The 27,754-nt window shown below is 43.0% G+C and overlaps 1 protein-coding gene and 1 pseudogene across 1 annotated transcript; both read left to right on the forward strand.

The window, feature by feature from the left end:
- The first annotated feature begins 3,670 nt into the window (after positions 1–3,670).
- Positions 3,671–4,362, forward strand: LOC103285534 (40S ribosomal protein S24-like; annotated as a pseudogene).
- A 1,738-nt stretch (positions 4,363–6,100) lies between these two features.
- On the forward strand, positions 6,101–23,371 carry CELA1 (chymotrypsin like elastase 1). The gene is made up of 8 exons (XM_008140691.3): positions 6,101–6,230; positions 6,976–7,058; positions 10,394–10,494; positions 11,511–11,636; positions 13,080–13,216; positions 14,739–14,884; positions 21,752–21,901; positions 23,192–23,371. The coding sequence occupies exons 1-8, from the start codon at positions 6,191–6,193 to the stop codon at positions 23,207–23,209; spliced, it is 801 nt and encodes a 266-aa protein (XP_008138913.1). The 5' UTR covers positions 6,101–6,190; the 3' UTR covers positions 23,210–23,371.
- The last annotated feature ends 4,383 nt before the right edge of the window (positions 23,372–27,754 follow it).

Raw genomic sequence — 27,754 nt, forward strand, 5'->3', positions numbered from 1 at the left:
GAGATGCAAGCAAGTCATGGAGTGTTCAGAGATGTGGTAGGTGAGTTAGAACAATTCCTTTCATTTAGGCCCTAAACTTCAGGGGGATCAGGAAAGACCTCACAAAGATGGTGACATTTGACTTTAGACCTCAAAGGATGAGTCCTCAGGTAGGAAGGACTTAATAAACAAAGACCTCATACAAGAAATGATCTAGCATGAGAAGAGATACAGAGGGTCAAAGGTACAAGTGGATCTGGGAAACCAAGAGGACAACAGGGTGAAGGAGCAGTAGATGTAGAAGCTAGAAGATCAGGGCCACATTACAACTTTCATGGGCACTTTTGCCTTCATTAAAAAAATATTTAAAATTATGTTTTATAACTGCTTTGGTATAAAAATGAATATAACCCAGGCTGATGGTATTCATTTTATTATGGGTTTAAAAGAAAAACAGCCTAGCCAGCCTGGCTCAGTGGTTGAGCATTGACTTATGAACCAGGAGGTCATGGTTCGATTTCCAGTCAGGGCACATGCCCAGGTTGTGGGCTTGATCCCCATTAGGGGGCATGCAGGAGGCAGCCAATCAGTGATTCTCTCTCATCATTGATGTGTCTCTCTCCCTCTTCCTTCCCTCTGAAATCAATAAAAATGTATTTTTTAATTAAATAAATAAATAAAATAAAACATTTTTTTGAGCCCCTAAAAAAAGTATTGTGGGCCTTAGGCACTGTGCCTGCTATGCCTACTGGGTAGGTCAGCCCTGTAGAACAGGGGGTTGGGGCCCAATTGAGAAGGCTTTGAATGTCATGCTAGTAAGTCAGGTGAGCCATAGGGAGCCATGGTCCCTAACACTAACCCTAGCCCTACTCTGGTTGCATTAAACATCTAATCATTTATCAGGCCTTATTTGCCACTTATCCCAAAATCCCTCATACAGTCTATAACATCACCCAACAGCTCGCCAGCCCAATCTTATGATATATGCTCAACCAAGGTGCCCTAAGGTGATTCCTTGTCCCTACCAAAAACAGCATAGTCTCCCCCAGGGGCAATCATAAGAGTAACAGGAAGTGAGAGATGCAGCACAAGAGAGGAAAGACCGCATGACATACCTATAGAGGAGGCCCAGGTTTGGGGGTGAGTAGAGGACTAGGGAAGGGCGGTAGTTAAGAAGAGGGAGAGAGCACTGACACGGGTGGTAGAAAGGCTCAAGAAACCAGCTTCATTGCCTCTCTTTAGCCAAGGTGGGTCTTGCCCTAACCTGACATCTGCCCTCTTCCTTAAAGTCCACCCCTTTAACCACTCTCAGAGCTCACCTAAAACCTTAAAACCTTGCTGCTAGCTTTGTGATACTATCTGCCTCTTACCTTAGCATTGAATGGCTGATCCCCTTTGGGGATTTATTTCCCACTTGAAAAGTAATGGTGCCATTGCCAAGAAGAGCTAAGTGTCCCAGAATTTATTATCTACTTATATTTTAATTACAAAGTAATTCTGTACAAAAGTCAAAGAATACAGAAAATGTGAGTTTAAAAAGTGAAATTTATCCTCACAATGCTTTTATACCTAGTAATTCATTCTCTAGATATAATAACTTTATTGCTTGGTAAAAGCCCTTTGAAACTGCTTTTTTGTAAATCTACAAATGCACATGTACACTTGATTTCTTTACTATATCAACGACATTTTTCATGTCACTTTATTTAAGTCTAATTCATTCTTTTTCTTTTTACTTATTTATTTTTCCAAATTATAAGAGAAAGTTTATTAAGATTCCTTGCGAAAATTCATCAAAGCAAATTTGAAAGAACCTGTGTGATCAATTTGATCAATTACTATTCTTGTGTTCATGCAAATATTCAGGCCAAACTAAAACTGGACTTAATGCAGTCCCTTTGAAAATGAGGGTAATCCTAGAAAAATTGTGTTTCAATGGAAACCACCATGTCCAGTTGTGAATACTGAACTCCAGTGTAGTTAACTGTCTTCGAAGTTTTGCTTTTAAGATTGTGTCTGTGTATGCCATCAGTGTTTCTGGAAACTTTGGAAGGGGTTGTGGAGGTAGTTTGAGTGGGAGTGACAATGTTGGTTGTGGAGAGAACTTCAGTGATCGAGGTGGTTTTGGTGGCAGCTGTGGTGTGGTGGATATGGCGGCAGTGGGGATGACTCTAATGGATTTGGTAATGATGGAAGCAATTTTGGAGGTGGTGAAACTACAATGATTTTGACAATTACAACAATCAATCTTCAAATTTTGAACCTATGAAAGGAAGAAACTTTGGAGGTAGAAGGAGTCTACCCTCTGATGGTGGAAGCCAATACTTTGCCAAACCACGAAACCAAGATGGCTATGATGGTTCCGGCAGCAGCAGTAGTTATGGCAGTGACAGAGGGTTTTAATTATTGCCAGGAAACAAAGCTTAGCAGAAGAGGAGAGCCAGAAAAGTGACAGGAAAGCTACAGGTTACAACAGATTTGTGAACTCAGCCAAGCACAGTAGTGACAGGACCTAGCTGCTACAAGGAAGATATGTTTTAGATAATACTCATGTGAATGAGCAAAAATATTGAGGATTCCCTAGCCAGTTTGGCTCAGTGCATAGAACCTCAGTCCGAGGACTGAAGGGTCCTGGGTTTGATTCAAGTCAAGGACACATACTTCGGTTGCAGGCTTGATCCCAGGGCCTTGAGGCAACCAGTTGATGTGTGTGTCTCTCTCATATCAATGTTTCTCTCTCTGTCTCTCCCCCTCCCTTCCACTTTCTCTGAAAATCAATGGAAAAATATCCTCAAGTGAGGATTAACAAAATATATATATATATATATATATATATATATATATATATATATATATTAGTTCTAAAAAATAAACAAAAACACAAGGACTGTATTTGTGACTAATTGTATAACAGGTTATTTTAGTTTATATTCTGTGGAAAGTGTAAAGCATTCTAACAAAGGATTTTAATATAGTTTTTTTGCACCCATGCTGTTGATTGCTAAATGTAGTAGTTAGATAATGATGCTGAATAAATATCTTTTTATTAATTTCAGAGATGAAGGGAGAGGGAAAGATATCGAAACATCAATGATGAAAGAAAATCATTGATCAGCTGCCTCCTGGAGATCAAACCCGCAACCGAGGCATGCGCCCTGACCAGGAATCAAACTGAGATCTCCTGGTTTATAGGTTGACCCTCAACCACTGAGCCATGCTGGCCAGGCAAATGTGTCTTTTAAAAATAATAATAATAACATGCCAAAGGTTAAAGACAAAGAGAGAATCTTGAAAGCAGCAAGAGAAAACCAGTTAGTTACCTACAAGGGAACTCCCATAAGATTGACAGCTGATTTCTCAACAGAAACTTTGTAGGCCAGAAGGGATTAGCACAAAATATTGACACAAAAAGTGATGAAAAGCAACCAAGATTACTCTATCTAACAAAGCTATCATTCAGAATCAAATGATAGATAAAGAGCTTCCCAGAAAAGAAAACGCTGAAGGAGTATTACAAGAAATGTTAAAAGGCCTTCTTTAAAAAGAAGAAGAGACTGGTGTGGTAGGCCTCCTGATCTGGCCACACCCACACACCAGCGCTGTCCAGGTTCCTTCTGTTGATATAATTGGCCAGGGGAGAGTGGTTCTCCTTTCCTCCCTGGTTGCTTGAAGATCAACTTCTATCATAAATGACACAGTAACTACTGAACCAGGAAGTTCATGACCAACAGACTACTTCAGCAGAAACAAATGGTCATTGACATCCTTCACCCAGGGAAGGCAACAGTACCCAAGACAGAAATTCGGGAAAAACTAGCCAAACTGTATAACACCACACCAGATGTCATCTTTGTGTTTGGATTCAGAACCCATTTTGGTGATGGCAAGACAACTGACTTTGGCATGATTTACGATTCCTTGGATTATGCAAAGAAAAATGAACCCAAACATGGACTTGCAAGACATGGCCTATATGAAAAGAAGAAGACCTCAGGAAAACAAATGAACACAAGAATAGAATAAAGAAAATCAGGGGGACTGTGAAGGTCAATGTTGGTGCATAAGATTCATCAATAATGTGTCACTCCCTCTGGACGTTTCCAGGGTCGTCTTCTCGGAAGAACATACATTGAGAATTTAGACTCAGCACTTATGATGCCTCTGCTCTTTCTCTCTGCCCTCAAGCAATCAGCATCATTAAAAAGAAGAGAGCCTGGCTGGCATGGCTCAGTGGTTGAGCATCGACCTATGATCCAGGAGATCACAGTTCGATTCCCAGTCGGCACATACCCGGGTTGCGGGCTCGATTCCCAGTGTGGGGCGTGCAGGAGACAGCTGATGAATGATTCTTTCTCATCATTGATGTTTCTATCTCTCTCTCCCTCTCCCTTCCTCTCTGAAGTCAATAATAAAAATATATTTAAAAATAAAATATATTTTAAAAAAGGAAGAGAAATCCCCCCCCCAAATTTTTTTAAATAAATAAAATAAAAAGTGCGACCAAAGTCACCATCTATGCCTACCACTAGGAGATGATGTGGGGTATGTAGATTTGACACTGGTTGTGAAAGTCTTAAATGTAGTCCTAAAGAATTTAGTTTTTCTTTCTTTTTTCCTCTTTTTTATAATCCTCACCTGAGGATATGTTTTTATTGATTTGAGAGAGAGAAAGAGAGAAACATCTATCCAGTTGCCTCCTCTATGCACCCCAACCTGCAACTCAGATATGTGCCCTGACCGGGAATTGAACCCACAACCTTTTTGGTGTATGGGACAATACTCCAACCAACTAAGCCACCTGGTCAGGACGTAAAGATTTTGGTTTTTAAGCAAATACAGATTGGGCTTCTCTGGGCTAGGCCACGGATACAGAGATAGATGTGATATTGGCCCTGCCCTTAAAGGTACACTTTAGAGTATGTGATGTTGAGGGGTAACTTTTAGGAGGCCTTAAAGCCTCCTCTTAAACCCCTCATCCTAAGGCTAGAGCTGTCTCCTTACTCTCCAAAGGAGGTATGAGGTGGGAGGAGAATGACAAAAGAGAACCTGGTCCCCAGCCCAGCTCAGCCCTCCTCCCCAAGCTCTACTTTGTGTTAGAATGCTGGGAATTAGACTGGAGAGGGAGCCCTCCAGGTTACCTGAGCATCATAGTTTACATTCCCCTGACTAGCTCAAGGACCTAAAAAGGTCACTGTTTGTACAGAGCTCCTTCTAATAGCTTTTTCCAGGCCTCTCCTGTATCTGCAGACATGAAAAGTTGAATTCTGCAGTTCTAGGGACCTGGTGACTTTGCTGCTTCCCTCTAGACTTCCAAGCTTCCTGGCTTTCCTCTGCCTAAAAAAACCACTATACCCATAGTCCTCTGCTCTAGGGCCTCCCAACCCTAAGTCCTCTGCCTACCTCAAGGCATTCTGCATCTCCCTCTTTCCTCTTCTACTGACTTTGATGGGCAGAGCCTTTCATCTCCTGCAGGACATGCCCACTCCTCCACTCTGCTCCCCCTGGCCTCTACCCTTATAACCCTCAAATTATCTCGCTATCCTAAGGGCTCCCTCTTCTAACTCTCCCACATTGTCCTCTGGGAGCTCTCTTTTCAGCTCTCTGAGTCTCCCCAAACCTGTTTCCTAGTACCCTCTTCCACAGGGTTCTCTCTAATGCACCTGCTTTGCTTTTGCCTCCCTGCATTTACACCTATGTCTGCATGCACACAGACATGTGTACACGTCCCATCTCCCTCTGTGCACTGGGAGATGTTGCTGACTCTTCTTTCCTCTTGCTAGTCACTCTTCCCTCCTCCAATCCTCTTTTACCCCCACCTCCTAGTGCACGGGATAGGTCTCTGTGTTTGCAGTGCCACTGAGGACAGTGAGGCAGTGACGTGCTGCACTAGGGGAACACATGCTACTAGGGGAACTAGAATCAAACCAGTTCTGATTCTCCATCTTCTGAAAAAGATTTTGTTGGATGCTTTTCAACTAAAAGTAGATAATTAATTTAGCCCTGACCTTGTTCTGTCTTTGAATAACAGATAAATTAGTTTACTTGAAAAAAAAATCTTTTCATTTGTATTTCCATGTCACCTGTGATTTTCCCTGCCTTCCACCCGCAGCCCTGCCAACTGGCAGGAAGGTTAGCAAAGCTGCTGATAAGAGGAGTATAATAAGGCTTGGGTCATGGTAAGGGGCCACTTGTGGTCTACTCCACTGGCAACATGCTGAGCTTCCTCGTCTTTGCCACCCTGGTCCTTTATGGTGAGTGGGTCATGTGGCCTGAGTTCTAGCAGGAGGGTCAGAAATCTATCCCTAAGCCCAGACCTGCTCTCTACTCCAGAGCGGGTAGGACACTCTGCCTGTAAGTCTAGCAAAAATTTTACTCTTCTGGAGCCCATGATAGAAAAGTTTGGGGCCACTCTTGTGCAGGCCCCTCATGAAGCAGAGAGAAGCCTCTCCCAGGGGCCTGGGCTTCCCTACCACCCCCACTGACAAGAAGACATCCTCAGCAGGTGCCTGGCTGGGATGAGCACTGCTGTCCATGCCCCCTGGAGAATCCTGCCCAAGCAGAGTGTGTGAGTGTGTGTGTGTGTGTGTGTGTGTGTGTGTGTGTGTGTGTGTGTGTGTTGTTGTTGTTGTTGTTGTTAGTTTTTTTTCGGGGGAGGGTGGTAGTCAGGAAGGAGGGGTTCCAGCAGGCCTGAGGAAGGTTAAGACAAGTTGCCTCTGAGGCCCCAGCCTGGTGATTTGAGGTAGGTCCTTCACAGCATGCCAGAATTCTGAGGACACCCAGGGAAAGCAGAAGGCATTCAGACTCCCCTGCTTTCAAAAGGGGCTCAGGGAACTCATGGTGTGGGGCAGGGGCGGGGGGGGGGGTTTGGGGGGCAGGAGGCTCATTTGCTAGGGAGGAACTGTGAATTTGCAGACAAAGCACAACGGCTATTCCCCATCCCCACCCCTGGCTGACCCCATGCTTAGTCATCACTCACTTTTCTTCTGCCCCACAAAGGACACAGCACCCAGGATGTTCCGGAAACCAACGCCCGGGTAGTTGGAGGGGTTGAGGCCCGGAAGAATTCCTGGCCCTCTCAGGTGGGTGTTTCTTCACAGCCCCCGACTTCCAATAAAATAAGAGTTGCCTGGGCACTGATACACAGTATTACAGGTGTTTGTGTATGTCCTTATCAACAGAAAGCTCACCAACTGCCTGAATTCTAGATTTTAAAGATGAATGGGACCAGGCTTAGGTGGTTTTACTAAGTGCAAAAGGCTTGAAGGAGGGAATTTAAACCCTAACCACACTCACTCTCCCAGACACACACCTAAACACAAATCACATTTACACTCCCAGCAACACTATTTGTGCCACATTAACAAGACTGTGTGCCAGACCCACACTTCAGACTCCATATACCTTGACACTATTTCACACACACACATACACACACACCTTCACACAGTATGTGTCACGCTTTCAAGTGCACTCCTGCCCCCAAGAAGAGTGTGTTGTTTATTTGGCTATTTAAAGAGTTTCCACTTTCATAACAGGACAGCTAGGTTCTGATTTAAGCAATTCTAAATGTATAAAATTGGCAAGTTGAGAGGAATCATTGCAATTAGAATTAAATCAGAGAAACCAAGATGGCAGCATAGGTAAACACCTAAACTGCTGCCTCGCACAACAATTTCAAAACTACAACTAAAAGACAAAACGGACATCATCCAGAACTACAGGAAAGCTGGCTGAGTGGAAATTCTACAACTAGAAGGAAAGAGAAAAGCACACTGAGACTCAGAGGAGCTGCAGAAGGCAGAGGTACCGAGGCGCGCGTGTGAAGAGGGAGGGCAACTGAGTATGCGGCTGGCTTTCTCAAGCAGGAGGGAGACCAAAGCTCCCGACTGCACTGAACTCCAGTTCCAGGAGAGACTCTGGGGAGCCAGACTCATAAGGGGTAAAACTAGACTATCAGGAAAGAGATAAGCACACTGAGACTCAGTGGAACTGCGGAAGGAAAAGGTACCGAGGCGCGCACGCAGAGAGGGCGGGCAACTGAGTACGCAGCTGGCTTTCTCAAGCGGGAGGGAGACAAAAGCTCCTGACTGCACTGAACTCCAGTTCTGGGAGAGACTCTGGGGACCCAGACTCATTTGGGGAGAAACTGGACTGTCTGGCAGTGGGCAGAACTCAAGGGCAGCTTTCTCTCAGAGGTGTTTGCAGCGATTACCACGGGACACTGAGACACAGGGGCCTATTAGGGCAGGGCTGACAGGAAACCAATGCTGTCTGCTTCACCCTGAGACTCCGCCCCATCCAAGCTGAGCACAGAGGCTTTTGCAAGTCTTGTCTCATAAGGGTGTCTCCAGCACAGAAGTTCTTCCAGCGTAGACACAGCTGATCCTCACAGCCAATTGGCCTGGAGGTCAATTCCTCCCAGTGATACCAACAACAATAAAGGCTTAATTACAACAAGACTGTGCACACAGCCCACAAAAGGGTGCACCAAGAGTGTCTACCTCAGGTAACTGGGGAGGCTGAGCCACTGGGCCCTATAGGACACCTAGCACACAAAGCCACTCTATCAACTCAGGGAAGCAGCCAAAATGCAGAGACAAAGAAACAGATCACAAATGAAAGAAATGGAGGAAAGCAAAGAACTGGATATAGACTTCAAAACCATGGTTATAAGGTTTTTCAAGAATTTTCTAGAAAAGGCTGATAAATTTAGCGAGACCCTCGAGGATATGAAAAAGGACCAACTAGAAATTAAACATACACTGACTGAAATAAAAAACATTATATAGAGATCTAACAGCAAACTAGAGGATCTCAAGAATCAAGTCAAAGAGTTGAAATATAAAGAAGCAAAAAACACTCAACCGGAAAAGCAAAAAGAAAAAAGAATCCAAAAATATGAAGATAGTGTAAGGAGCCTCTGGGACAACTTCAAGCGTACCAACATCCAAATTATGGGGGTGCCAGAAGAAGAGAGAGAGCAAGATATTGAAAACCTATTTGAAGAAATAATGACAGAAAACTTCCCCCACCTGGTGAAAGAAATAGACTTACAAGTCCAGGAAGCGCAGAGAACCCCAAACAAAAGGAATCCAAAGAGGACCACACCAAGACACATCATAATTAAAATGCCAAGAGCAAAAGACAAAGAGAGAATACTAAAAGCAGCAAGAGAAAAACAGTTAGTTACCTACAAGGGAGCACCCATACGACTGTCAGCTGATTTCTCAACAGAAACTATGCAGGCCAGAAGGGAGTGGCAAGAAATATTCAAAGTGATGAATAGCAAGAACCTACAACCAAGATTACTCTACCCAGCAAAGCTATCATTCAGAATTGAAGGGCAGATAAAGAGCTTCACAGATAAGAAAAAGCTAAAGGAGTTCATCACCATCAAACCAGGATTACATGAAATGCTGAAAGGTATTCTTTAAGAAGAGGAAGAAGAAGAAAAAGGTAAAGATAAAAATTACAAATACATATCTATCAACAAGTGAATCTAAAAATCAAGTGAATAAAAAAATCTGATGAACAGAATAAACTGGTGAATATAATAGAATCAGGGGCATAGAAAGGGAGTAGACTGACAATTCTTGGGGGGAAAAGGGTGTGGGGGTGCGGGAAGAGACTGGACAAAAATCGTACACCTATGGATGAGGACAGTGGGGGGGGGGGTAAGGGCAGAGGGTGGGGTGGGAACCAGGTGGAGGGGAGCTATGCGGGGGGGAAAAAAGAGGAACAATTGTAATAATCTGAACAATAAAGATTTATTAAATTTAAAAAAAAATTAGAATTAAATAAATTTACAAAATTTTGAGACCCAATTTTCAGAAGTTATTGTGTAATATGAGGTGCTGAAAAAGACATGAACTGATAAAAATGAACATTCCAATGGTATTTCTAAATATTCCCTGAAATATTTAGAAATGTTTTCAAGGTTATATCTTGAAAACATTGGAGGGGAGGCTCTGAGACCTAAGCTTGTGGGTCTTAGGTGATAGAGCAAATCCATAGCTACATTTCCTTCCCAAGAGAAAATGGAAGTAGAAGGAAATGAGTTCTTGGCCCTTTGCAACAACCTAGAGTTGGGGTTGGGGAACAGATACACTCTGTGTGTATGCCTTTACCTCCCCACACCCATCCATGCAAACAGCAAACATCGCCCAACAATGGTGCATGCATTCTTTCCTGCTGATCCCAGATCATCTACACACCCTTTCTCACTACCACACCAGGTAGACACTACCAATCAATCAATAGCAATTGACAGATCAAATGAAATCTATTTCCCATCTCTAGCCCAGAAAGTTGGAGAATGTTTTGAGGGATGGCAGAAACTTCAGGGGTAACATAATTTGGGGCAAAGGCTTTTAAGAAACACCACTTATCCTTCCTTTCTTTCCTCCCTGTCTAGATTTCCCTCCAGTACTTGTCTAGAGGTAACTGGTATCACACCTGTGGAGGGACCCTCGTCAGACGGAACTGGGTGATGACAGCTGCTCACTGTGTGGACAAGTGAGAAAAACAAAGACCAGCTTTACTGAGCTCCTGGAGGGGAAGAGTCTGGCCCTTCTGGAGAAATACGTATCTTTGACCACCAGGGCAATACTTTACGAGTCTGTTTGGAGGCCTGTGGGAAGGCAGTACAATATAATGAAAAGTATAAATTTTGGCATTAGGCAAGCTCAGGTTCAAATCTCATTCCACCTTCTTCCAGCTATATGACCTTAGATAACTTACTTCTCTAAGTCCTCTTTCTCTTCTTTCTAAAGTGAGGTAATAAAACCTACTTTGTAGAGTTACTGTGAGGGTTAAGGAGGTAAATATTTGAGTGCCTAGTCAATGCCTGGCTGGTAACAATATTTTTAAATTTATCTTTATTGTTGAAAATATTACAGATGTCCCTTTTTTATTGATTAAGGTATTACATATGTGTCCTTATCCCCCCATTGCCACCCCCAGATGTCCCTTTTTAAAAAATTTATCTTTATTGCTGGCTGGTAACAATTTTTTCATATGGCACAATGGTCAGTTCTCAATTGAGCATGTATCAGAATCACCTGGCAGGCACTGGTGATTTCTGGACTCCATCTAGCATTTTCTGATTTGGTAGGTCCAGGATGAGGCCTGATAGTCTGCATTTGTAGCAAGTTTCCAGGTCAAGCAGATGCTGCTGTTTCAGGGACCATGCTTTAAGAATTATTAGTCTAGAAATTTATACTTTCCTCAAAATTCCTCTGTGAGCTAAAAAGCCATTATTTCATTTATATTCACCATATGATGTTTAGTTTAATAAACTGGGAAAAAGAAGTTGATGGTAGTTTTTGTCCTCCCATCTTAATTAATTAGGAAATGAGGGAGCTTGTTATTTCCTCATTGTCCAGGACTTTTCATCCTTCCTCTGCTGTACCAGATAAGATGAGTTCCTGTCCTAGAGATAAGATATAAGCTGGTTTCCCAACTTTTCCCTAAGGGGGAAAGAGAAGGCTTGGACATCCTGGGTCACTCATGGCTTCCTTCTGTCACTCCAGCCAAATGACGTTCCGTGTGGTGGTTGGAGACCACAACCTGAGCCAGAATGATGGTACTGAGCAGTACGTGAGTGTGCAGAAGATTGTGGTGCATCCATACTGGAACAGCAATAACGTGGCTGCCGGGTAAGGGCAAGACTGGGCTGGCCTTGGGCTGGGAAGTGGAGGGCTGACTAACTAGCAACAGGGTTTTGGCTTTCTTCACATTCATCCGTGAGGACTTTGAGAATTCATATATTGGAGAATTTGAGAATTTTTAAAAATTTCTGGTATTTATTTGATCTAAGCTGGTTTGCATGATTGGATCACCTGAAGCTCTTTCTCTGCAGAGTTTAATGTTTCTGTTTTTATTGTTATTTATTATTTACTAGAGGCCTGGTACACAAAATTTGTGCACTTGGGGAGGGGGGAGGGGGTCCCTCAGCCCGGCCTGCGCCCTCTTGCAGTCCAGGAGCCCTTGGGGGATGTCCGACTGATGGCTTAGGCCTGCTCCCGAGCAGACCTAAGCTGTCAGTCGGACATCCTTAGCGCTGCTGTGGAGGCAGGAGAGGCTCCCGCCACCGCCACTGCGCTCGCCAGCTGTGAGCCCGGCTTCTGGTCTTCTGGCTGAGCGGCGCTCTCCCTGTGGGAGCACACTGACCACCAGGGGACAGCTCCAGCGTTGAACGTCTTCCCCCTGGTGGTCAGTGAGCATCATAGCAACCGGTTGTTCTGCTATTCGGTCGATTTGCATATTAGCCTTGTATTATATAGGATTTATGGAATAGACTTCATCAACAAAAGTAAATTTCTTAAAATGAATCTTACATGTGAAAACTCCACCAAGACTGAGCTGTACATTTTTGGAAAAGAAGTCATCAAAATGGTGGTCAATTCTATAGAATATGGGGGTTGGGATCGGTTCAAGTAATTGAAATTATTTCTGCAGAGCTTTCAGAACCACACAGATTTTTACATCTTTCTTCCTTGAAAACTTCTCTGCTACCATCATTGCACCACTCTGCTCCTTCCTGATTCCCCACTTGTAACTGAGAGATATAAGCTACAGCCTGGCTGGTGTGGCTCCATGGTTGCATATCAACCTATGAACCAGGAGGTCCTGGTTCTATTACTGGTCATGACACATTCCCAGATTGCAAGCTGGATCCCCAGTAGGGGACATGCAGGAGGCAGCCAATCAATGATTCTCTGTCATCATTGATGTTTCTATCTCTCTCTTCCTCTCTCTGCCTCTCTGAAATAAAATATATATATAATTTTTTTTTTTTAAGATGTAAGCTCAGGGCTGCAGGGATCAGAGCTAGACTACAACACCAAGACTTCACCAGCAGGTGCTGCTGTTAAATATATAATGTCCTAAACAATCCAATGTATAATGCCTCAAGTTTGAGATTTAGCAAATCAGCTCTATCCTTCTTCAAAAATCATTGGTTTCCAATTCTATGGGGACACAAGGCTAGTGGAGGGCCTTCCCATATGCCCACCTGAGGCCTGAGGCCTGAGACTTGAGACCTGTTCAGCCATGGACAGCTGGCCCACGAATGAGCAATCTCTTCCTTCCTCCCGTAGCTATGACATCGCCCTACTGCGCCTGGCCCAGAGTGTTACCCTCAACAACTACGTCCAGCTGGGTGTTCTGCCACGGGAGGGAACCATCCTGGCTAACAACAGTCCCTGCTACATCACAGGCTGGGGCAGGACCAGAAGTAAGTCACCTACATGGGCACCGTCTACCACATGAATCGTGATTAGCTGAGCTTCTAGGGTACAATTTTCTGTGGTACTAGGTATTCATAGCCAGAAGCCAAGAAACCACAAAGGAACCAGAGATAAAATAACTGAGACATGAAATCAAGCTAAGAACAGGCAATGGAATCAAGGTAGAGAGTCATAGACTCTTGTAACTCAAAAAACAACCCAACAGCAACAACAACAACAAACCACACTACTTAACTCAGTATTATATACAAGCCTCTCAACATGAGGAAACTGAGGCCAAAGGAAATTAAACACTTTGTACAAGATCACATTACTAGTTAGTAACTACTGATCTGGGGCTGGAACCCAGGTATCCTGGCTCCCACTTCGGTAGTCATCACACCACTGTTCTACCTCCATAGACAGGCACTGGGTTTTGGGTTGGAGTGAGTGAACCAGTGTAGCTGTAGGTCCAGAAAAGTCAATGCAGATGAGGCCTCCACCTGCTTCTGGTCATCATGGGAAAATTTCTGGTAAGGAATGGTATTCAGATAACACAGAAAGGTGGGAGAGGCTATGAGCAGAGATAGTTAAGGAGGGCAGAGATGTTGGGCCTGACATGGAAGTCTATCAGCCACCAGGCAGTATTTGAGCTCTGAAAGAGAGGCAAGGCCTTGCTATGAGCAGCCAGTCTCCTGGGAAAACCTGGAGCTGAGAGACATACTTCTAATCCAGCTCTGCTCTCAGTTCACTTAATGTCATTGTGGTTCAATTTCATGATCTTTAACATGAAAGGGTTGTAAGGATCCAAAGAAATAATTCATGTGCAAAGGCTTTGAAAAAATCAAAGAGCCAGATAAAGAAAAGTTGCACCAAGCTCTTAAGAAATGCAAACAAGGGTGCACAGTCCCATTTCTGCTTCAGGGGAATATAGTATAAGGAAAAAACAGGACAGCAGATAAGTAATCAAAAAATGATTCTAGTTACTTCGCTAAGGTATCCATGAATTTAAGAAAAAAAAAGGCAGGAGTAGGATTGGTTGTGGTTGTTTTTTTAAAATCTGTATTATTTGTGTGTGTTTAAATATATTTTTTATTGATTTCAGAGAGGAAGTGAGAGGGAGAAATAAACAGAAAATCAACGATGAGAAAGAATCATTGATTGGCTGCCTCCCGTACGCCCCCCCACCAGGGATCGAGCCCGCAGCCCGGGCATGTACCCTTGATTGGAACCCCGGGACCCTTCAGTCCATAGGCCAACGTTCTATCCACTGAGCCAAACTGGCTAGGGCTAGGATTGGTTTTTTAGAACCCGGGGACAGTGATCAAGGATGACTCCCTAAAGGAAAGAGCCTGTTGATTCCATATAAAGAGAAAAAAATGGAGGATCTATGACATGCAGTGGGCAGAAAGAAGGAGCGTGCCTGGAGTTCAGCTTTCATCAGAGCTTGGGAAGGTTTGGGAGAATGTGGAAGGTTTTTCCCTTGGATAGTATCTGGGGCTGGTCTCCAATGCTGTGTGTCCTGTTTAGCCAATGGACAGCTGGCCCAGACCTTGCAGCAGGCTTACCTGCCCACTGTGGACTACGCCACCTGCTCCAGCCCCTCCTACTGGGGCTCCACTGTGAAGAACACCATGGTGTGCGCTGGAGGAGATGGAGCTCGCTCCGGATGCCAGGTGAATACATGTAGAAAGTGTCTAAAGTCCCACCCTAGAACCTCCCCTCTCTGCCTACTTCTTCCCACCTTTTCCTTACCCGTTGTTCCACACTTACACCCCATGTACAGATTCAACTTTCTACTCTGGTTTCTGAATGAGAATGATTCTTTGCTAGTAACTCTATGCTCACAGGATCTCAAAGTTGAAAAAATAAAATCCTAAAAATGCATCTTGCCTAGAGGCCCCACCTCAAAAGCTTTAGAATTTGTTCATGACCTAGACTTTTTATGGATGCAGTGGGGCTAAGCCTGGAGTGATGGTTGTAATTTTGTATAAGGTAGCTCCCCTTAGAGGAGCTACAAGAATGACCAATCTATTGATCAATGATCAATAGCTCCTCTATTTCCACTCTTTTACCTCACTAGTATTTACAGCCATACATATGGGTGAATATAGTAGGGAAAAGTGCACAAATGGTTTTATAATAGTATAAATAAAACAGAATTTTCTCTTCTTTAGACAAGATCAATCAGCAATACACCATCTTACAGATTTCTTAATGCAATTCAACAAATGGTCTTGATTAGCTACTAAATAAAATACCAGATACTGTGCTAAATGCTAGGGATACAAAGATAAATCAAACACAGTGGAGAAATGGGAGGAGCAGATGTATGAGAGAACATTGTAATATAATATGGTTAAGTGTTACAATAAAGATATGCACCAGGTCAGTGATCGGCAAACTCATTAGTCAACAGAGCCAAATATCAACAGTACAACGATTGAAATTTCTTTTGAGAGCCAAATTTTTTAAACTTAAACTTCTTCTAATGCCACTTCTTCAAAATAGACTTGCCCAGGCCGTGGTATTTTGCAGAAGAGCCACACTCAAGGGGCCAAAGAGCCTCATGTGGCTCGTGAGCCGCAGTTTGCTGACCACAGCACCAGGTGATAGGGAAGTCCAAAAAATAGGTACTTACCTCTAACTGTTGGGGTCTGAAAAGACTTGCCTTCCCTGAAAAAGTGGAATCTGCAGTGAGTCCTGAGAGTTAAACAGGAGAAGGAGGGAAAGACATTCAGAAAGAGGTACAGCATGAAGAAAGGCATGGACCAAGAACCTAGGTAGGACACATACAGAATTATAGGGTGTTCCCTACAGCTAGCTGGAGCAGAGGTTGAAGCCCACAAGCCTCCAAATCCAGCCTGCTGCCTGTTTTTGTTTGGCCCTTGAGCTAAAAATGGCTTTTACATTTTTAAATGGTTGGGGGAGAAATAACAGAATAATATGTCATTAACACGTGAAAAATATAAAATTTCAATGTTCATAAAAATATTTTAGTGGAAAACAGTATAGTTGTTTCTTGTGTATTGTTTATGGCTGCTTTTACAGAATTGAGTAGTTGTGGCAGAGCCTGCAAAGCCTAAGATATTTACTATTGGCCGTTAACAGAAAAAGTTTGCTGACTCCTTGAGCTAGAACATAAACTATTACCATACTAGGGAATGTCAGGAGATGACACTAGGGTCAAGTAGGAGCCACATGACGTAGGGCTTTAAATGTCATGCTTGGGGGACATGAACTTTATCACTTAGGTACTGGGAAATTATTGAAGAGTTTCAAACAGGAGAACAGCATGATCAGATTTGCCTTTTAGAAGCACTCTCTGATGACAAAGATAATCATGTGTTTGAAGAGGACAAGATTGGCAGGGAGATTGGTTAGGAGGCTATTGTAATTATCCAGGCAAAAAATTTGAGGGTCTGAATTAGGGCAGTGGAGAAGAGGGAAGAAGGAGGAAATGGGATGACCTACAGGCATTTGGTTTAAGTTATTTGGGAAAGAGGTTTGCTCCCTCAAATGAGACAAGATTTATAGGATTTGAGAGGAAAGGTGAAGAGTTTAGTTCTGGATAAGTTGATTCTGAGATCCCTGTGGGATATTCAGGTATAGTTAACTGGTAAGAAATTAGATATAAAGAAAGCGGAACCTGGGTAAGAGAGTTGGGCTAGAGATACCCTTAACAGCAACTGAGACACTCCCACCCCACCCCTCACCCCCAAGGAAACCACTAGAAAAAGAGCAGTGACTTAGCAGAACTGCAATAACATAAATACGAGAGTGCTTCAGGGAGATATGTGGAAGACAAAGAACCCATAAATATCTAAGAGGGACTAGTGGCAAAAGAAAAATAAGAGTTTTATTAAATCTCAAAAAATACGGATAGGTCATCACAAATAAACAGTGCAGCCAGATCCACAGCAGATAACTGAAAGTGACTACTTGGCAGTGGATGAGTCACTGGCAACTATGGCAAGAACAGTTCCAGTGGAGTGGTGATGGCAGAGGCTCAAGGGTAAGGAAGAAGAGACAATAAAAACATAGCAAGGGACCAGCCGGTATGGTTCCGTGGTTGAGCATCAACCCAAGAACCAGGAGGTCATGGTTCAATTCCTAGTCAGGGCACATGCCAGGTTGTGGGCCCGATCGCCAGTAGAAGGGCATGCAAGAGGCAGCTAATTGATGATTCTCTCTAATCAGTGATGTTTCTATCTCTCTCTCTCCTTTCCTCTCTCTGAAATCAATAAAAAAAAATTTTTTTTTTTCAAAAACATAGCAAAGAAATGTAGAACACTCTTTCAAGAATCTTAGGTGAAAGAGAGGAACAAAAAAAGTCTGGTAGTTTTAAGAGGGATGAGAAGTCAAGAAAGAGATGGACCTTTTAAGAGGGAAGAAAATTAAGTGTGTTAAAAAGGCAGAAAGAGAAGGATCCAATACAGTCAAAGAGAGGGAATGAATGGATAGCACAAGATCCCAGTGGAAACAAAAAAGATGGAACCAAGAGCACAGGTGGAACTGGCTTTGGGCAGGGAGAGGGATGCCAAAATGTGCATAAACGTGAGTGTGTATGCTGGGTACGTGGAAGTTGACAGGTGTTCTGCATTACTGCTTCTATTTACTCATGAAGTAGGAGTCAAACTGGATGTTGAAACTGAAGAGGAAAGGACTGTATGGGTCTGGATTAATTAAAGTGAATGGCCAATATATTGGCCTCCAAAATATTACTGATAGGCTGAGATTAGAGATTACACAATAACCATTCAAAGATCCAGTTGTAGAGAATGGATTAATCCAGGACTAGGTTTTCCTGCATTACTGGGGCAAAAGACAAGACTGCAAATCAAATGCAAGGTCCAAGCTAGGTGAAGGAGGAAGAGAAGCCAGCAGGAGGCAGGTAGGCTGGCTGAAATAACAGAAGCAAAGGATTGTTTTTTTGTGAGCACTTAGTACTGTGGAAGTAAGGTGACCAAATCATCCTAGTTTTCCCAGGACTTTTCCAGTGTTAAAACTTAAGAGTCCTGTATCCTAGGAACCTTACATGCAAGGAGGGGCAAAAAAATAAACTAAGACAACCTCTCAGGTCCTCTGCAGCCAGCTTAACCTATAACCTCTTAAGGTTTAACCTTTTTTAGTTAATTCACTTCCCAGGGTCTTTTTTAAATTTTATCTATATATATAAAAGCCCAGCAACCGTTAAGGCCAACCGACCAGAATGATTGGTCGCTATGGCACGCACTGGCCACCAGGGGGCAGACGCTCAACACAGGAGCTGCCCCCTGCTGGTCAGTGTGCTCCCACAGCAGGAGCGCCACTCAGCCAGAAGCTGGGCTCACGGCTGGTGAGCGCAAAGGCGGTGGCTGGAGCCTCCCTCCTCCACCATCCCCTCCCCTCCCCCCACCCCTGCTTCCGTGGAGCTGCAAGACAAGCGGTAAGGAGCGAGCAGGCGGACAGTTAGGAGCGAGGGGTCCGGGATTGCAAGAGGGATGTCCAACTGCTGGTTTAGGCCCAATTGGCTGGTTTAGGCAGTCAGACATCCCCCAAGCGGTCCCAGATTGCGAGAGGGCGCAGGCTGGGCTGAGGGACACCCCACCACCACCACCACCACCACCCCCCGCAATGAATTTCATGCATCAGGCCTCTAGTTTTTTAAATAATAGAAATATATTTTAAGTAATAGAAATATCTCTTTAGTCTCTTTTATTGTCCCTTACTTTTATTTTACTGTATTTTTTTTTTCTTTCATGCCATTGGTATTTTTTAAGAGTCCAATTGTCCATAATTGGTTTCAAGGAGAGGTAGCCAAGGGAATCATCCAGCTTTAGGGCTCAGGAACTGACACATAATTTAAGATGTTATCCAGGGGGTTAGCCAGGGGCTTAATCTTGTGACATTTAGTCAAAACTGGGTTATTATCTTCTGCTGCTTGGAGGTCAACAATCACCCAAGATGAGAAACTAAGGTCAGGTCAGTGAAATGTTAAGTTCTAGAGGCTGGGAGTCCAATCAAGGTGTCAGCAGGTTTGGTTTCTTCTTGGGCCTTTCTCCTTAGCTATCAGATGGTGACCTTGCTGAGTCCTCATATAGTCTTTTCTCATCCGTTGTATTCTCTGTGTGTCCAAATTTCTTCTCTCCCAGGGTCTTCAATTCTGAAAAAAAAAAACTAGAGTACTTCTCTTCTGGTTGCCACTACAAATTGACAATTCTCTAAGATAATTGTGCCTCTGGGTCCCTTCCCACTGGAGTTTTCCAAATAGTGTACTCTTTAGGTTTTCAGACTTCTGTGTTCCCAGCCCCTTTCCTGAGAGTGAATTCATTGAGCTTCTCTGACCTCAATCCACGTACTCCCACTGAGTTCTTGTCTATCTCTTCCTTCTGTCCTAAAATCCTCCTCCATCTCTCCAGAGCCTTTGTTTCTTTTCAGATTGATTAGCATAAGACATTGTATTACATATAATTCAATTATTTCCTGTCCTATAGCCCAGAAGTACTCTCAAATCCCTATTAGAATTTGGGTAAAAGAGGTTTAGATTGTTTTGTTTGTTTTGAGTACAATAATCTAAACAAAACATCTACTTTGCCTAAACATTAGTTCAGGTGGGGTACAGCTAGTTCCTTTTTAAAACAAATCCCCGATTTGAACTTTTGGTCTCTTTCCCTAGTTCTTTTTTTTTTTTTTTTTTTTTTTTGCTTTAATTTTATATTGAAACTATACATATTAAATTGCTTAAGGTGGCAAATAAAACTATGAGGCTTAATAATGGAAAAGAATAGTCATTGTGTTCCTTCTACCACTTGAGCTCCTGCTCCCTAAAAGGAACTACTTTCAACTCTTTTCAGCTGACTTTTGGTTTCTACTTCCATACCTCTCTAAAAATATATATAGTTATATTGCTACTTAATTTTTCAGTTCAGGCATTATGAAAGATGTGGATATCTCTTCCCTTTACACATTTTTACTTGCTCCCAAGCATGAACTTTTTCCATCACCACCTCAAACTCCAAAAAATAAATTTTATTAGATCAACATTTAATGTTTGTTGTAATTATATAAAATGCGATTCACAACCAAACCAGGTATTCTATGATTAATTTTCATTTCCTGCATAACTTTGTTTTCCCTGGAAAATAATAATTGTCTTTTTTATTTGCATAATATGTACTCAACTTACTGCTAATTCAACCCCATACTCTCAATTAATTTGTAAGTGACCTATTTTATCTTCTCTTGACCCTAGTGTTCTGTGTCTTGGTATGGATCTATTTGCATTCATCATGAGGGACACTTACTAGCTTTTTTTTTTTCATTCTGGAAACTCCAGAGCTTTGTTTCTGAAAACGTGTATTGTCGGTATTTCCTCCCCTCCATTTTTATTTTCTCTTTCTAGAATTTGTTATTCATAAGTTTACCTCCTAAACTGGTCCTCTTATTTTTTCTATATTTTGTTTGTTTGTTCCACCTTATCTTCCAATACTTCCAATATTTCATTTCTACTATCATATTCATAATTTCCAAAGGCTCTTTTTATTTTCAAATGTCATATTAATACCATGCTGTTCTTGTATCATGAACGCAATATTAATCATAGTTTTATTGTTTGTTTTCTTCTCCCTGCATAATCTTAGTTGCCTTTGTTTATTCTTTGTCTCTTTCTTTGATCTTTATTTTTATATTAGAGGCTTTCTTCAAATGTTTGGTAATCCTTGACCATCTGCTCTTACTTTAGAATGGGGTGGTTAAGAAGTGGATAGGTAGCTCTGAATTTAGGTGGGGTTTATCCATAGTGAACTACTTTGTAGTTCTGGCTATTTCATTGGGGGGGACTTTCAATGTCAGTATCTTTAGGTCTGTTCTCTTGTGCTGGTCAGATTCTCCTAAGAAATACCTTCCAATTTTATGTCTATTATTATAGAATTGGCATTCTTGGAACTGAGTAAGAAGAAGCATGTCAAGGTCATATTCTATAAACCCAGGTTCTTGATTCTAAGTCTGAGCATGTAACTATTACCCAATACATTACTTTCTCTCCTCTTTACCCCAGTTTAGTTTAACATGTATTGACTACCTATCCTGTGTTTAAATGTTAAGTCTAATTAGACCCATTGGTCTAAATGCTGGGGATAAAGAAATCATTAGAACACCCTACTTCTCCCATCCCAGGTTCAATTTAAGTCAATAAAAACTATTAAACTTGTAGCTGTTCAAAGTTCTGTGTTAGCACTGTAGAAAGGAAATTATCATCAAAACATAGCTCCTGTCTCAAGCTCTTAGCTATGCGTGGGAGGTAGAAACAAATTATGAAACCAAAATGCAAGGCAGAACATGACATAAATAATGCAAAAGAAAGGAAGAAGTACTGTGGTTGTTTAGAAAGGAAGAAGAGATTCATCTTGATTGTGGGATTATGAAGCAAGTGGTGATTTGAATTGGAGTTTTAAAACTGTACAGAATTTTACAGAGATGGGGGTGGGCAGGATGTAAGCAAGAGCAAAGGCCCAAAAATAAAAATATCTGGAATTTCAAGACTCTGCTTTTATTTCCTGCAGGGTGATTCTGGAGGCCCCCTCCACTGCTTGGTGAATGGTCAGTATACTGTCCATGGAGTGACCAGCTTTGTGTCCAGCCAGGGCTGTAATGTCTCCAGGAAGCCCACAGTCTTCACCCGGGTCTCTGCTTACATCTCTTGGATGAATAATGTGAGTCCTCTCAAATAATGGGTTGAAACAGGGTCACCCGGAGACCTGTGCACTGGCTGGGTTGGAGAGCAAAAGTTGGGCAGGGGAAACCATCATTTTCCTCATCACATTCATATGTTTACTCCTTCCCCCTCCAGAGTGCACTTTCCCTCAATAATGATACCACCCTGAGTTTCCCTTCACATACCCACTAAGCAGGCTTCACCATATTGTTTACTGCTTAGGGTAAGATGGTGGTAACAACAAATCTGAACCAGGCCTTTATCACAGCTGTCCTAAGTTAAAGTCAAGGGAAAACAGCTTCAGAAGGCCTGCATTCTCCTGGGCAAGGGAAGAGGCACTAATAATCTCTCCCATTATGAGAATTTGCTCTACCCTTTGGAAAGAGGTTTTACCACTTTAAACAATGTTTGAGGGTTAGATGAGACTCTACTGATACTGACTTAGTGGGAAGAGCCTCACAGTCATCTCACCTGTGCCTTGCAGCCTTCTAACTCATTCTGGAGTCTTGTGGTATGAACATTAACTCACAACCATTGCAAAGTCTGTCCTTGCCACTAAATCCTGGATATCTATATATATAAAAGGCTAAGTGTCCATCGGACTGGTAGCTATGATGCACACTACCACCAGAGGGCAGACACTCAACGCAGGAGCTGCCATGATGCACACTGGTCATTTAAAAATAAATGGCACCACAGACCTGGCGCCAACAAACCAGAACTCGGCTTCCCGCAAGTGGGACACAGGCCCTGCCACCACCCTGGAGCAACACCCCACCAAATCACAGCCAAGCCCCCATGGTGCAAAATGAGGCCCACAGCCCAGCCTGGCTCAGAAACAGTCGCTGTGGGCACCGGGTAATGATGTCACATAGCAACACCCAGCTTCCTCTCCCTAGTGACTAATCTTCTTAGAGTTTCTTCAACCCAGGAACATGACTTGCTTTATAGCCAGGTGCAAACATTTTACACTTTAACCAAATGTTTGTGAAGCATTTTCACGTGTCTCATCACATTTGATCCTCACAGAAGTCCTGGAGTAGGTAGATAGAAGACTCAGTAGAATCCTATTTTCCTTTCATTAGCCAGAAAATGGAGATTTAGAAATTTTAGAAACATACAAACACTAGTATGTCCATAACATTGAATTGTCTTGACACAGCTGCCCTACAACCTCTTAACTCCCTATAAACCCAGTATAGAGCTATATGCAACTAGGAACCCTGAAGGAAAAAGAAAGGATGTAGGCAAAAATAACTGACGTGGATATAACTTGCTTTTCCTTCAGGTCATTGCCAGCAACTGAACATCTTCCTGAGTACAACAGCCATGCCAAGATAATTCTTTAATTCGCAGCAGAACTTGAGGCCATCAAGGAAAAAAACATTCTAGGAGACTATTGAACCAGATACAGAAATGCAAATAAAACTGCATACACATTACCAACCTGTGTCTTTTTATTTGTAATTAAGCTCTCTAGAAAAATGCAGTTATAGGTCCCAAGTTGGATTTCACCACATTTCTGGGCTGGTTCGTCCATTTGCTGCCACCTCTATCAGTTCACAAACTAAGCCAAGTGGGAGTGGTTTTATATTATCCTTTTTAAATTATCTTAGGATCTACCGATCCATTAATCTACCCATCTGCCCTCCTCCGATGCATATTTTCCATATACAAAGGCACAGAGTACTTTTAAATGTTCCTGAGTGACAAAATGTGTTCTGATCTTCCAGGTACACTGTAGGCTCCTTCTTCTTTTGTTTCCCCCTTCAGTGCCTAGAACAAGTGCTCACCCCAAAGTTCTGGATGGTGGCAACTTCTTACAAAGATACACTAGAGACAGGAGTAAAGGATTAGGTGATAGGTCAGGTGCCAGCAAAGGAAGTGGCAAATTAGAAAGACTAGGAAGTAAAAAAGTAGAAAAAAAAGGAGAAAAGAAAATGTTGAACAAAGAAAATAAAGATTTAAGGGGAAGAGGCAGAACAAAAAGGGAGAAGAGACAATAATATGGGGCCTCACGTGAGCCATGGCCACAGCCACAGCCACATCCACAAGCACCAGAAGCACTTGGGAGGCCGAGGTAATACTGGTGGCTTGTAACATCTCAGGATCAACTTGGACAACTATCACCCAGGTTACTAGGGAAAGCTGATATGAGGAATTACCACTTAAAGAGGAACCAGAGCCGAAACCAGTTTGGCTCAGTGGATAGAGTGTCGGCCTGCGGACTCAAGGGTCCCAGGTTCGATTCCAGTCAAGGGCATGTACCTTGGTTGCGGGCACATCCCCAGTAGGGGGTGTGCAAGAGGCAGCTGATCGATGTTTCTCTCTCATCGATGTGTCTAACTCTCTATCCTCCCTCTCTCTTCCTCTCTGTAAAAAATCAATAAAATATATATTTTAAAAAAAAAAGAGGAACCAGAGCTTCTGCCCAACAGTCAACCTTGATAAACTGTGGGCCCTGGTCAGTGAGCAGACACAGGTAAAAGCTGCCAAAAACAAGACTGGAGCTGCTCCTATCATTGATGTGGTGCGATCCGGCCACTACACAGTTCTGGGGAAGGAAAACCTCCCAAGGCAGCCGGTCCTCACGAAGGCCATATATTCCAGCAGGAGGGTTGAGGAGAAGAATAAGGGTGTTGGGGGCCCTGTGTCCTGGTAGCTTTAAGCCACATACTAGTAGAGAGAAGTTCATTAAATGCTCACAAGCGCTTTTCAAAAAAAAATTATATACATCCTCAAACTAAGTATGAGTTAGCACTTCAAGGCTGAGACTAAAATAGGCAACCTGACCCAGGGTTCTATAAACCACAGAGAACTAGGAAGCTGATAATTTGCCTCATCCTGGCCAGGGCTCAGTCTGTTAGAGTGGTCTGCCATAGATGGAAGAGTAAACTGAGAGGAGAAGGCTAAGAGGATGTGAAGCAGCAACCTTTTATTTTTTTTTAAGTCATTTTAAATTTTTATTGGCTGATAAAAAAAACTGCCACACTTCCTTCCCACCTCATGCTGCTATTCCTGAATTTAATTTGCAAAGGGAAGCAGAGACTAACAATTTTATTTAACAAAATTTAAACAAGTGGGGGAAAATGCTTATGGTTCTCTCTCACAGAAAATGTTTCTTCCTACATCATATTTTAAAATACAGTTTTGTTTTCCATTTAGGAACTGTGAAAAACACATATTTAAAATGTTGTTGGCCCTGGCCGGTGTGGCTCAGTTGGTTGGAGCATTGTTTTGTACACCAAAAGGTGGCAAGGGCCCATACCTAGGTTGCAGGATCGATTCCAGGTCGTGGCACGTGTAGGAGGTAACAGATCATTGTCTCTCTCTCTCTCTCTCTCTCTCTCTCTAAAACAAATAGAAAGCATGTCCTTGGATGAAGATGAAAATGTCTTTGGAAGGATGCCCCATTTTGCAATGTATGCTCTTCTAGATTCTTTTGGGCTACAGATGTTGAGAGGTATTCCATGTTCTCATTTCCTATGGCCATGATGCCTGGCAGAGCCTTCCATTATTCAGCTTTCTGACATATTATCAAGAATTAGTAGAGGGGCAAGCATTCTTGCCCGATTTGTTTCTACAATGCAGCCATTTAATATCTTCTCATCCAAAATGAGGTGTATTTTATCCAAATTAAACATTATATCTAGCCGAAACCGGTTTGGCTCAGTGGATAGAGCGTCGGTCTGCGGACTGGAAGGTCCCGGGTTCGATTCCGGTCAAGGGCATGTACATTGGTTGCGGGCACAACCCCTGATGGGGGGTGTGCAGGAGGCAGCTGGTCGATGTCTCTCTCTCATCGATGTTTCTAGCTCTCTATCCCTCTCCCTTCCTCTCTGTGAAAAATCAATAAAATATATTAAAAAAAAAACATTATATCTAATTCACTCACTAGGCTGAAGTACTCATCTAAAATTTCCACATAGTTATGGATGAATTCATAAATCGCCATCTCATTCTTGGTGTCATTAATTCCAACCACATAGACGAGAGCTGCATACTGCTGATATAGCAGCTTAAAATCCTTATGTTCAGTGAAAGAGCACTGTGGGGCTCAGGGTGGTGTTGGTCCTTCCTATGGTTTTTCCTAGAATCCTCCTTCCCCTTTCCCACAGAAGCTAGTTCCTCAAACCTCACTAGCTTCGGGGCTTCCTTGGGGCGCCCATTTTGAGAAGCCACTTTCTATAGCAGTTACTGAGGACCAGACAAGAGGGACCAGGATAGTTAACATTATAGCAGGAGAAACGGCCAAGACAGGTCCTGGAATTTGTAGGCTACTATGTCAGCAGAGGCCTCCGGAACAGTGTATACACTGTAAGAAGCTGGGCTGGGATCAGGATGCCTATATTCCCAATCTCAGTTCCATACTGAGGGATGGGTAACCTTGGGCAAGCCACCAGCCCTTTCTGTGACTCAACTTCCCTATCTAGTTAACTTCTAAAGATTGTCTGTGCTCTAAGTACATGATTTGGTGACCACCAATTTCAGTTCCCGAGAGATTAGCACTGAAGAGAGTTCCTTGGGAGGCAGTGGCTGGGCTGCACTGCTGAGGATGCTGCAGATTCTGGAGAGTGACACAGGTATTGGCCTGCTTCTGCCAGTGACACACCTGCTATCATCACCATCTTCTCTCAGGTGTCCCCACACCACCACCATTCTCTGGGCTTCTCCCCCACGTCTCCCCATCCAACATCAAGTCCTTCCATTTTCTTCATTCTAGACCATCCTCACAACTAACACCCAGAATAAATTCTATTGATCTGTTACCTGAAAATATTGGCTCTAGCTCTATAAATGAAGAACATATGTAACATAACATTATGGTCATCTGATGACCAACCTTTTTCCATCTGTCGACATTAAGCATCTGAGGTTAAAGATCAAATGTTTTTCATTCATCTTTGGCTTCCCAACACTCAGCAATGCCAGTCACGCGGTTGATCCTCAGTGTAGTACATCCACTTTGGGGAACGACTTGGAAAACAACAGACAAGGGCCTCTAATTTTGTCCCAGGCCTCCAGTTTCCCTCTCCATTCCTTCGGAAGTGGTATTTTGACCCTCTTCCCTTCCGTAAGGGAATTTTATCTGCACTGAATAATCCTTGAGTAAACGGTTCCTCCAAATCTGGTGTCCTAATTTCCAGCTATGCCCTCAACAGGTCAGAGAGTAACTTCCTGTTGGAGACCTACATAGAGAAGCAACAGTTGTAAAAGCAGCGGTCCCACCCCAACTTTCACAATCAGTGTCTGTCTTCACATTCTGCTTCCTTCTAGTACACTGTTCTAGTTTCTATCGAGCTAGAAAGATTTGCTCTCCAGCCCCAGCACAGGCTTCCATATTCTCCTCATTCTTTTCTCAATAAGATCCTCTCCTTTCCTCGGGACCTCCATTTCTGTCTCTACCTCAGTTGTTCCTCTCTTTCAAATTCAGGTGTGGACTCTGTTCCTACCAGTTCTAGGCTTAGAGCCAACCTCTCTGATAGAGGCTTTCCATCTTTAAAATAGGTAACCTGACATAAGAAAGTACATTTTACTTGGCCACCCAGTATACATACCCATATAAGTGAAAGGCGCTTTCCCAAACAATAAATACTCTTGCTGAGTGAAAAATCACAATATTTCCTACCCCATTGTTTCCTCCCTATTTTCCAGCGCCAATAGTTGTAGCTAATTGGCCCCCATTTGAAAACGGGGCTGGTGTTCCCATACCTTAGGGCTGGAGATCTTTGAAGCTGGTCCTCAGTGAGCACTGCCTGAGGGCGGGCCGAGTTTCTGGCCTCTTCCGAACAGGCCCAGCCTCCACCCTGAGCTCCACAAGTCCCACTTGGCCCCTCATCTGCTGCTCTGG

Source organism: Eptesicus fuscus, chromosome 7, assembly GCF_027574615.1.
Source record: "Eptesicus fuscus isolate TK198812 chromosome 7, DD_ASM_mEF_20220401, whole genome shotgun sequence".
Lineage (NCBI taxonomy): Eukaryota > Metazoa > Chordata > Mammalia > Chiroptera > Vespertilionidae > Eptesicus > Eptesicus fuscus.